The following is a 12,678-nucleotide window of genomic DNA, read 5'->3' as shown; positions in this document are numbered from 1 at the left end:
AAACGATTCCCCTTTTTACAGAAGAAAAAATGAAGATATTTATGCACACTTTCAACTAACTACGGCTAAGTTTGTTAAAGTCGAGCTATTTTCTTACGAGAACACACAAAATCAGAAAAAAATGTTCATTGTTCCTTTAGTACCCACGCAATTAGACTAAAAATTAAGATATTTATGCACAGTTTCAACTAACTATGGCTAAGTTTGTTAAAGGCGAGCTATTTTTTTGCGAAAACACAAAAAATCAGAAAAAAAAATTTCAATGTTCCTTTAGTACTCACGCAATTCGACTAAAAACGAAGATATTTATGCACAGATTCAACTAACTACGGCTAAGTTTGTTAAAGGCGAGCTATTTTCTTGCAAGAACAAACAAAATCAGAAAAAAATGCTCATTGTTCCTTAACTACCTAGGCAATTAGACTAAAATTTAGGATATTTATGCACAGTTTCAACTAACTACGGCTAAGTTTGTTAAAGGCGAGCTATTTTCTTGCAAGAAAACAAAAATCAGAAAAAAAATGTTCAATGTTCCTTTTGTACCCAGGCAATTAGACTAAAATTTAGGATATTCATGCACAGTTTCAACTAACTATGGCTAAGTTTGTTAAAGGCGAACTATTTTCTTGCGAAAACACAATAAATCAGAAAAAAAATGTTCAATGTTCCTTTAGTACCCACGCAATTAGACTAAAAATTAGGATATTTATGCACAGTTTCAACTAACTACGGCTAAGTTTGTTAAAGGCGAACTATTTTCTTGCAAAAACACAATAAATCAGAAAAAAAATGTTCAATGTTCCTTTAGTACCCACGCAATTAGACTAAAAATTAGGATATTTATGCACAGTTTCAACTAACTACGGCTAAGTCTTGAATTACGCATTTCCATTCCTTTGTTTTGTTAATTCTCGCTTGCCAATGTTGTTTTGAAATCGCCCCTCTTGGTAACAGGATTAAACACAGATGGTTTTAGACCGGAAAAAGACAGCACACTCTATTTTTGATAATTAGGAAAAGGACATTTTGAACAAAAGAACTATTTGTAATGAATGAATTAATTTTGTAAACAGAGGGGAGGGGGAAGATGGGGTTTACGTAATGGAAAAAAGAGCGTATTTTACGTTTTTTAGCGACTATAATCCTCATATTGTAGAGTTTGTATTTTTAGCGGGAGGGGGTGGGGATATTCCCCTGAATTTGAATTTACTAGTGGGGTGGTAAAATGATTTTATTTGGAAATAAATTAAGAAAATTTTAGTAAACTGAACTTACATTATAGATCGATGTATCCATAGCTTCAAAGTCAATAATATCAAATGTGTTATCCTTGATGTGTTAAATCATTATGAAAATTTAATCGTAAGGTATGGCCATTATATACAAAATCTCAAGGACGAATGAAAATCACTCCTTTTATTTGTAACCAATCCCCAATCAAGTTATTGTATATAGAGTAACCTCCACTCTCTCTTTGATTGGCCCTAAAAAATAGTTGTTTCCTCAAAAACCAGTCTGATTTTGTTATACAACCTCGACTATAGTTTCAAAACATGTTGGACCACTTTATAGGTTTGCCAGCTTTTTTAAAATGCCCACGTGAAACTGTACTGTATATTCTTGTGAAATTGATATCAATAGCAAAAAAACTAATCTGATTGTGTTATACAACCTCGACTATAGTTCCAAAACATGTTTTGACCCCTTTATAGGTTTGCCAGCTTTTTTAAAATGTCCACGTAAAACTGTAGTGCATATTCTTGTGAAATTCCATGTAAGTTTGAAATATATAGCAATATCCAGTCTGATTGTCTTATACAACCTTGACTATAGTTTCAAAACGTGTTTGGCCACTTTATAGGTTTACACGCTTTTTTGCAATGTGCACGTGAAACTGTAGTGTCTCCGGCGTAGGTTTTCTTGTCCCGTTTCTTGTGCCGTTCAAATCTTATACAAGCTTACTACTAACGCTTCCTTTATACAAATCCCATCTTCAATTACTTTGGACAGTATATCCAAGATATTTTATCCATAACTCGAATCGCCTCCCCTTTAAACAAAAATATACTTTTAAGTGTATTCTTTCTCTTGTTAAATATGATCACATTTGATTTCTAAATATTTACCTGAAGGCACTTCATCTTTAGACAATCCTGTTAGATCTAGTAACCTCTGTAAATTATGTGTCGATTTCGCCACTTCAAAACAAGCGGACTTCGAACAGTAACCTCAGACGTGGAGGCAAAAAGCTTTGACCAATAGTGATTGAGGTATATGAATGGCCTTCTCAATTGAGCTTCAAAATTCACCCTAGGCTTAATTCTTTAAAGACGTCTCCTAATCGGTTAACCACGAGAGAATAGTAATACGGTAAATAGATATTTAATGAATATCTAGTGCTAGGGATGAAGCTATAAATTTAAAGAAAAATTAAATTAAGCTCTCAAAAAGGACACAGATCTGATAATTGCGGCTTTTCTACTTCTGCTGTTTTCCTTTAATTCTCATATGGGTGCTTTCGTGTTATCCCGACCACACTCAAGAAGTTTGATCTGTTAAAAACCGGTTTTCTGTGTGTACTCTCAGAGAATCAGCTTAGCCTGAGTGAGATGAACTACTATGCAGGTATATTTTAATTAAATATTTAATATATATAAAGTTGATTTGGTTAGCTGTTTAATATAATGCGTTCTGGGTGGCCTTCTTTCCACAACTCTCTGTTGTAGTTTCCATAATTTTGTTGTTAAAATATTATATTTTCATCATATCTAGGTATACTTCACTATAATTAATCTAACTTCTTTTCTTGAGTGTAGTCGGGATAACGCTTAAGTACCCTCTTATGTTCTAACACTCTAATACTTCTTGTACAAACTTTCTACCAAGCTTAAAGGGGTTTTACTAATTTTCGTAGCTCCGTTTTTATCTTTCCTCACTAAGACACAATCAGCCATTTCACAAGTTAATTTCTTAAAATTGTTCCATCCATTTCCTAAATAGTTCCCAATCTGTGGTACCTGTAGCCTCAGGTGTACATAGAAGATTGTGAGGTGGTATAAGAAAAAATATCAGCAATGGCAGAATAAATATCTTGGGAGGATTGCCAAGAAGGTTCCGTTCCTAACATCTTTGTTACAAACAACAAAAGTAAGAAAAACAATAGGGAAATATTTTTGCAAGACAGTGGAGATAATTGAATGAATATTTTGGCCCTATGACCAAGGGCTGTCCTCAGCAAGACAAAAATATATAAAAGAAAAAAGACTCAAAACAACATGCGACGAATAAAAGCAATTTTTTTTTTCAAGGCAGTCCTAGCATCCTTACTTCAGCGAAATTCAACCAGGACTCATAAAAAGTAGGGTAAAACAAGGCGATTCAATGAGATGAAAGAAAACTAATTTAAAAACACGTTCTTATTGCTAATCCAGCCTTTTTGGCAGCTAACCTCAAAGGTCGTTTTGTGACCAGTTCTGTGTTAATGTCTATTAGTTTTTTAAATATTTTTTAAGATCATGTTTAATTAAATTTGTGTATAGAGCATTTAGTGTATATTCCCCCAAGTCCCTATTTAAGGAATTATTATTATTAATCTTAAGTCTGATTTCAATTGATTCTCGGACTACCTGTTTTATGCCTAGGTCATTGCTAATAAGGGCAGATTCATCAAAAAGTATATTGTGGCTAGGATTTTCAAAAAATATGGCTGCCTAATGCAGAATCAAAAGAAACAGTAGAAATATTAGGATTTAGAGCTTTGACTATATCATCCTTATGCTGTTGTATGCGTTTTTCTAAATTCTGGTGTGTTCTACCTACATAGTATTGCCACAATCACAGGGAATTTGATAGACCCCTCTTTGTGAAAACTACATACAGATTATTTTGTGAGCAAATCTTTTAAGATTTGTAGTGATTTTTGGGATATAGGGAAATTATGTTTGAGGGCTTGTCAGAAATCTCACATGGTTAAAATTTCATTAATTTTACGGCAGTGTCTTTTTAGTCTACAACTAATTACACTATTAATAAATAAAATAGGATACCCATTTCCAAAAAGTATGTCGTTGATAAAGTTTAGTTCTGCTGTGATGTGGAAATCAGAACAAATGTTTAGGGCACGATCGACAAGGGATATTACGACTGCTCTTTTAACTTGTGGGGGGTGGTTTGACTTAAAATGCAAATATCTATTATCTTGTGTTGGTTTTCCATCATAGGCAGCGCAATAGCGCTGCCTAAGTAATGAACGATGTTGGCACAATGTATTATTATTATTTTTCTTTCTTTGTTTTAGACCAGGGCACTTCAAATCGAAGGAGTTGTCGTAGAAATTTCGAAAAAAGGCTCATTCGATTGGAAATTGGAGTAGCTAGTGCCCTTTTTAATAGTCGAAAATTATTGTAGGGCAACTAGCCCCCCCCCCACGCCCATCATTCCCCCAAAAACAACCAATCAAAATTGTGAGATAGCCATTTTGTTCAGCGTAGTGGATTTTCAGACAGAAAATATGTTTTTGAGGAGGTCACTCCCCCACAACCCTCAGGGCAAGGGTTTTAAATTATGCCCTGGGGGCATATAAGAACGATGTTGGCACAATGTATTATTTATTATTTTTTTTCCCTTTAGAGCAGAGCACTTCGTATCGAAGAAGTTGTCATAGAAATTTCGAAAAGGGCTCATTCGGATGGAAATTCAAAATTGTAGTGCCCTTTTTAATAGTCGAAAGTGATTTGAGGGCAACTAACCCCCCTCTCACGCCTATCTTTCCCCCAAACACATCCAATCAAAATTTTTAGATAGCTTCCAGATAGCCCCCCCCCCTCTACGCCCATCATTCCCCGAAACACATCCAATAAAAATTTTGAGATAACCATTTTGTTCAGCGTAGTTGATTTCCAGATAGAAAATATGTTTTTGAGGAGGTCACTGCCCCACAACCCTCAGGGCAAGGGTTATAAGTCATGCCATGGGGGCATATAAGGTTTTTATTGAAATCTTTGTCGTAGAAACTTGAAAAAGGGCTCATTCGATTGGAAATTCAAAGGGCTAGTACCCTTTTTAGTAGTCGAAAGTGAATTGAGGGAAACTATACTCCCTCTCACCCCCACCTTGTCTCCAAGCACATCCAATCAAAATTTTTAGACAGCCATTTTGTTCAACGTATTTGATTTCTTGATAGAAATCATGCTTTTGAGGAGGACACTCCCCCACAGCCCTCAGGGCAAGGGTTGTAAGTTATGCTCTGGGGGCATATAAGGTTTTTACAGAAAGTGTTGTCGTAGAAACTTCAAAAAAGGCTCATTAGACTGGAAGTTTAAAGGTCTAGTGCCCTTTTTAATAGTCAAAATTGATTGGAGGGCAAATAAGCCCCCTCTCACGTCCACTTTTCCCCCAAACAGTTCCAATCAAAATTTTTATATATCCATTTTGTTAAACGTAGTTTAAAGTTATGTAAATCTGGTCTTTGTGGTTGACAACCCCCCCCCCCCCCCCACACTCCTAAGGGCAAGGGTTGTAAGTTATGCCCTTGGGGCATATAAGGTTCTTATAGAACGCGTTGCCTTAGAAATTTCAAAAAGGGCTCATTCGATTGGAAATTGAAATGGCTAGTGCTCTTTTCAATAGTCGAAAGTAATTGGAAGGCAACTAACAACCCTTCCACGCCCACCATTTCCCCAAAAACATCCAATCAAAATTTTGAGATAGTTTTTATGTTCCACGCAGCTTAAAGTTCAGGAAATTATACCTTTGATTAGAATACTCCCCCCACAGTCTTCAGGGCAAGGGTTATAATTTACGCCCTGGGGGCATATAAGTTTTATTGAAATCTTTGTCGTAGAAACTTGAAAAAGGGCTAATTCGATTGGAAATTCAAAGGGCCAGGGCCCTTTTTAATAGTCTCGAAAGTGATTTGAGGGCAACTAACCCCCCTCTCACGCCCACGTTTTCCCCAAACACATCCAATCAAAATATTTAGATAGCCATTTTATTCAACGTAGTTGAAAGTTTTTGAAATTAGGTTTTAAGGATGACAATCCCTCCCCCTCCCCACAGCCCTCAGCGCAAGGGTCGTAAGTTATGCCTTGGGGGCATATATGGTTTTTTACAGAAAGCGATGTCGTAGAAACTTCAAAAATGGCTCATTCAATTGGAAATTGGCAGGGCTAGTGCCCTTTTAATAGTCGAAAGTGATTTAAGGGCAACTAACCCCCCTGTCACGTCCACCATTTCCCCAAGCATATCCAATTAAAATTTTGAGATATATATATTTTGTTCAGCGTAGTCGAAAGTTCTGGAAATTAGGTCTTTAAGGATGAGAACCTCATCAGAGCCCTCAAGGCAAGGGTTGTAAGTTATGCCCTGGGGGCATATAATGTTTATATAGAAATTTGTTGTAGAAATTTCTAAAAGGGCTCATTTGATTGGAAATCGAAATTGCCCTTTTTAATAGTCGAAAGTGAGTGGAGAGTAATTAACCCCCCTCTAACGCCCACCATTTCCCCAAACACATTCAATCAAATTTTAGATATATCCATTTTGTTCAACGTAGTTCAAAGCTCTGGAAATTATGTATTTAAGGATGAAAAACCCCCCAGAGCCCCCAGGGCAAAGATTATAAGTTATGCCGGTATATAGAAAATTATAAAATGTATTATAAAAAATACAAATGAATGTGCATTTTTAGTTTAATATACATATACTGATATTTAGTGATAAAAATGTTAATATTGTTTGATTTATTAAACTTATAAAAGAAAAACATTTATATTTTCAGTAAAATGCAAATAATGTTCTGGTCTTGGGAAGGCACAGGGGTTTTGAGCCAAACTTCTGTTAATTTCTGCTCGTTTTGAGTTTGACTCCGTAGTTTTATTGTAATTTATGTTCATTTTGGGTTTCATTTATTTATCGATGCTGATTTGTGGTAGTTTCACGCTTGGTAGATTATTTGATTTTATTTTTGCTCATTTCTTGTTTAATTGAGTTCTTTACTTTTCTTTGAAAAAACTTATTTTGTGGAAAAAAGTTTTTTTGATTAATAAATAGTAAAATTGAGTTTATCGAAGCTACGAATAATTAACACATCTAGGAATGGGATTTTATTTGCGATTTCAATTTCTAAAGTAAACAGTAAATTTCTATCGTATGTATTAGGGTGATCTAAAAATCCCTTAAGTTCATTTTCCCCATAGTTCCAGGGTGAAATTACATCATCCATGTAACGTCCCCAAAAGACATGTTTCAAGAAATACGAAACTAATACCCAATTTAATATGTTCCACATAAATATTCGCCAGTAACCCGGAGAGGGGTGCGCCAATCGCTAAATCATTAATTTGCTGGTAAAAAGAATTACGGAATTGGAAATACATTAAGTACTTGTTACAGAGTTAAACCAAGGTCATTAAGACTTCACAATCTATTTCAGCTGCTGAAGCTTCTATTAAGTGACAATTGTCTTTGATTTTATTTTCTAATAACTGTTCAGATATTTCTACATCAATATTTGTATACATTCAAACAATGTCAAAGCTACTTATAATTTTATTTTCTGAGATATTTACGTTTTTGAGTTTTTCAACTAAATCTACCAAATTAAATCTATATGATTTTTTAGAGTAAAGCATAGGTTTAAAGGCTGTATATATACATTTCCCAATATTGGATGTGGGGGCTCTCGTACAAGCTACTATGGGCCTTAAAGGAATGCCTTGCTTATGTAATTTTGGTAGACCATAAAACTTTGGGCAAAAGTTACCGCGGGGAAAAAACTTATTATATAGTTGTGGAGTAATTTTACCATTTTGTTTTCAACTTTGTAATTCATTTATAATTTTATTAGTAAATTGATAAGTATGATCGTGGGTTATAGTTGTATATGTAGTCTCGTCATTTAGACGAAAATAAATTTTTGTGTCGTAATCTGTCGTATCCATGACAACCAGAGAATTGCTTTTATCTGCTTTAGTTATAATAATGGATGTGTCTTTACGGAGATTAGATAGTATTTTTAGGTCATAAAAATTATCTGGTTTTTTATTGGGGAAAGAATTAACCTTTTTTTGATTGTTCACCCAATATTGGGAAATCGTTATGTACAGCCTTTAATCCTTTGCTTCACTCTCAAAAATCATATACACGTAATTCGGTAGATTTAGTTGAAAAACTCTAAAACGTAAATATCTCAGAAAATACCCTTATAAGTAGCTTTGACATTTTTTCAATGTATACAAATATTGATGTTACAGTATCTGAACGGTTATTAGAAAATAAAATCAAAGAAAATAATCACTTAATAGAAGCTTCAGCAGCGGGAATAGATTGTGAAGTCTTAATGACATTGGTTAAACTTTGTAACAAGTACTCAATGGATTTCCAATTCTATAATTCTTTTTACCAGCAAATTATTGGTTTAGCGATGGGCGCACCCCTCTCCGGGTTACTGGCGAATATTTATGTGGAACATATTGAGAATTGGCCATTAGACTCGTATTTCTTGAAACATATCTTTTGGGAACGTTACATGGATGATGTAATCTCACTCTGGAACTATGGGGAAAATGAACTTAAGGTTTTTTTTTAGATGACCTTAGTACATACGATAGAAATTTACAGTTTACTTTAGAAATTGAAATCGCAAATAAAATCCCATTCCTAGATGTGTTAATCATTCGTAGCTTCGATAAACTCAATTTTACTATTTACAGAAACTTACTTTTACTTGTTGCACGTTCAAGCCGCATCCAGACTCATCATGGCACCCAGCAGATGATGACATGTCTCCTTCCGTAGGTTTCGCTCGGGGGTGGCAGGCTCCACCATTTCCAGCCACTGGCAATCCCAGCGACGGCCGTATTTTTGGAATCCCCCGAGTGGCTCCAGATCACACTTAACTGTTGCTAGCCACGTCTTCTTTTGGCCTCCTGCCCTCTTCTTTCGTGCCGATAGTGGTAGACATTTGAGGCATTTTTTGCTTATATAGTCATCTGGTCTGTGCATTGTGTGGCCAAACCATCACAGTCTCCTCTGCTTAACAATGTCGGAGACAAGTGGGTGATCCCCAAATCTTCTCCTTACACTTTCATTCGAGATTCTGTCTCAGAGGCAGATACCCAGGATATAGCGCAGGCATTTGAGGTTGAATATATTCAAGCTCAACGCTTCGGCTGCTTTAAGTTACCACGTTTCACATCCATAGAGGAGGACAGAGAGAACCATAGCTTCATGCACTCGGAGCTTTGTACGTAGTGATATTTCGCTCCGCTTCCAGAGATACTTCCGTAATTGAAGGAAGACACTCCAGGCTGACGATATGCGGCTCTGGATTTCTTTTGAAGATTCGCCGGCAGGATTTACAGTCGATCCGAGGTATTTGAATGACTGAACGTCCTCTATCTGATTACCATTTAGGGTCACAGGGGTTTCATCTGTTCGCATGGATTTTGTTTTTGGTAGGCTTATTTGGAGACCAGTCGAAAGTGCCATGACTCCCACGTCATTTATCATAGCCTGGGCTTCTGCAACGGACTAAGAAAGCATATCCACATCGTCACCATAGTCAAGATGTGTCACAAAGAAAGACTGGCTAACTGCAATGCCTTTATAATTGTCCAGGGCCCATAAGATTAAATTGATGACTAAGTTGAAAAAAGTTGGTTAAAGGACACAGCCTTGACGTACACCTTCCTCGATCAGGACCAGATCTGAAAGATCGCCATCGACTCTTACCCGGGCCTTTGTTCCAGCATAGTATGCCTTGAGCAGATTGATGATCTTCTCAGGCACACTGTCCTCTCTCATTGCCTCCTATATTGCATCACGATGAACCGAATCAAACGCGGTAATGAAGTCTATGAAGATTTGGATTGTTTCCTGTTGGTGTTTAAACCGGTGCTGAAGGATCTGTTGAAGGGTGAAAATCTTGTGAGAGCAACCCATGCCTAGCCGGAATCCTGCTTGGTTGGGACGTATCCGGCTGTATTTGGTGTATCTGAATCTATTTAGAAGTATAACTGCGAACAGCTTGGCAGTAATCGGAAAAAGGGATATACCTCGGTAGTTTTCGCAATCCATTCGGTTCCCGTTTTTGAAAATATAGATAATTACTTAGGTCTTCAAATCATTTGAGATGTATTCATGGTCCCAGCCGACAATGATCACGCTATGGAGTTCATCTACCACCGCCCCGGGGAGAGCTCTCAGTAACTCGGCAGGAATCACATCTATTCCTGGGCTTTTATGTTTTTTCAAAACTTGGACCGCCTTAATTACTACATCCCTGGAGGGTGGGTCCATGCATACATTTTCATAAGCCTGGTTGTGCGGGGGGTTCTGCGGTTCTGTAAGTGGTTGCTTTCGATTACTATTGTCTTCTGGTCTCAATAGCTCTTGGAAGTGAACTCGCCATCTTTCGATACGCTCCTCGCTGCTTGTGAGTATTTTTCCATCCTTCAACTTAAGTGAGGGGATGGTAGTTTGCTTCTTCTTCCCAGTGCATTCTCCAAGTATCTGATAGAGTTTTCGTGTATCATTCTGTGATGCGGCTCTTTCCATATCACTGGCAACATTAGACCAGTAGGTTTTTTTGTCAGCTCTTGCTGATTTATGATGTTCTTGTTGCACACTTTGTACGTGGGGGACTTCTTGTTTGTCATTTCTTTTTTCTTGGCAGAGAGTTTGAGTGGCTTTTCTGAGATCCATCTCTTGGTTTTACGCTTGACAAACCCAAGTATGTTTGAGGCAGTTTCATTGATGTGGTCCTTGAATTTGCTCTATTTATTCTCAATATTTAGCTTGGGGCACTGATCAGTCGGGTTTGCCTCCTCGGTGCCATCTTGAAGGACAGCGAAGCGGTTTGAGAGTTCAAGGACAAATGCTCCTTGGTACTCATCTACTTTCAGCTTCGACACGTCTATTTTCTGGTTCGGCATAGTAGTCTCCCTTGCGCTAAGTCTGTACTTTAGCCTTGTCTTCAGCAAGAAGTGGTCAGATCCATTTTTCGATCCTGTGTCAGCACCTCTGTGCACTCTCAAGTCCAACACCATGGATTTCAATCGTCGGGATACAAGGAGATAATCTATTTAGGCCTTTACTCTTCCATAGCGGACGTCTCATGTTTACGTATGACACGGCTTGTGCCTAAACCAGGTGTTAGCCACAGCGATAGTGTTCTGCATTGCGAACCGCAAGAGCCTGTTTCTATTTATACACCTATCTCCGAGGGCGTGCTTGCCGATCGCTTGTTCCAAGTCATTTAGTTTTCCGCCGATTCTGGCATTGAAGTCGCCTCCAATTAGAAGGATATCTTTCCGGGGAATCTTATCAATGACTCTCTGCAGGTCACTGTAAAACTGATCTTTTTGCTGTTGAGTGGCATCTCTTATTGAGGCGGAACCGCTAAAGACAGTCAGATTGTTCGTGCGACCTTTAGTTCTTGCCCGTACGATTCTCTCAGACACAGGCTCATATTCGATGAGCCCAGTAACTGCTTTGGGGGACAACAGGATACCTACTGCTGCTCGACCAGATCCATCTAATGGTCCCGAGTTATAAAAAGAGACCGCCTTCCCAGCCGAAGATTCAAGGGTCAGGATGTTACGTCCATTTAGTCTCGTCTCAGAAACGCACAGAATATCAAGGTTATAAAAATTAAATTAATCAGCTACAAAAGCTTGTGTCAATGAACATTTAATCGAGCATAGGTTCCAGCAGCCGATATTTGGGACTTGTCTTCTTGATAGGACGGTAACTAGCATACTTTTCGAGGAGAGCGCCACTCTCGTCGCATCGTACTCGTATAATACCGGGGATGCCGTAGCCAAACTTTTCATCATTATATTTGTCATCATCATTGAGCGTTTCTTGGGGATAAGGTACACCACAAGGTCCCCAGTCTTGCGGTCACCCGAAGCGTGTTGACCATAACCTTGGTCGGCATGAAGCTCACAGATGTTTACAGCCTTTCACTCTTTTGAGGTGCGCCAGTGAATTTCCTATGCTGTCTAGGGACGGAGGGCCAAGCCTCATTGCCTGGATGCCCACCACCGCCGTGGAAATTTCCCGGCTTAGCTAGCCCTTTGCTCCCACCTAGAATCAGCAATAGGCTTCAGAAGGGGTAAATCAACACAATTACAGAAAACCAACACAAAATAATAAATATTTGCCTTTTAAATCAAATTACCCCCCACAAGTTAAAAGAGCATGTTACCCCCCTCGTCGATCGTTCCGTAAACATTTGTTCTGATTCCCACATCGCAGCAGAACTAAACTTTATCAAGGACATACTTTTTGGAAATGGGTATCCTATTTTATTTATTAATAGTGTAATTAACGGCAGACTAAAAAGACACTCCCGTAAAATTAATGATAGTTTACCATGTGAGATTTCTGACAAGCCTTCAAACATAATTTACCTCCCCTATATCCCAAAAATCACTACAATTCTTAAAAAAAGTTTGCTCACAAAATAATCTGTACATAGAATTCACAAATAATTTAAAAATCATAAATTTTCTAAATTCTGGTAAAGATAAAACCCCAGTTACTCGCCAAAGAGGGGTCTATCAAATACCATGCGATTATGGCAAATACTATGTAGGTAGAGCACACCAGAATTTGGAAAAACGCATACAACAGCATAAGGATGATGTAGTCAAAGCTCTAAATCCTAATGTT

General features: G+C 37.6%; 1 protein-coding gene across 1 annotated transcript; it reads right to left on the bottom strand.

Annotated features, from left to right (window-relative positions):
• Positions 1-10,110: 10,110 nt before the first annotated feature.
• Positions 10,111-10,704, bottom strand: LOC148949460 (uncharacterized). Its single transcript, XM_089092705.1, has one exon. It carries the CDS (start codon positions 10,702-10,704, stop codon positions 10,111-10,113), a length of 594 nt encoding a protein of 197 aa, XP_088948831.1.
• Between the last annotated feature and the right edge of the window lie 1,974 nt (positions 10,705-12,678).

Source organism: Artemia sp. Qi Xiang Cuo, chromosome 8 (genome assembly GCF_049724085.1).
Source record: "Artemia sp. Qi Xiang Cuo chromosome 8, ASM4972408v1, whole genome shotgun sequence".
NCBI classification, from domain to species: domain Eukaryota; kingdom Metazoa; phylum Arthropoda; class Branchiopoda; order Anostraca; family Artemiidae; genus Artemia; species Artemia sp. Qi Xiang Cuo.
The sequence above is the reverse complement of the archived record's forward strand: the minus strand, read 5'-3'. Positions and strand labels throughout refer to the sequence as shown.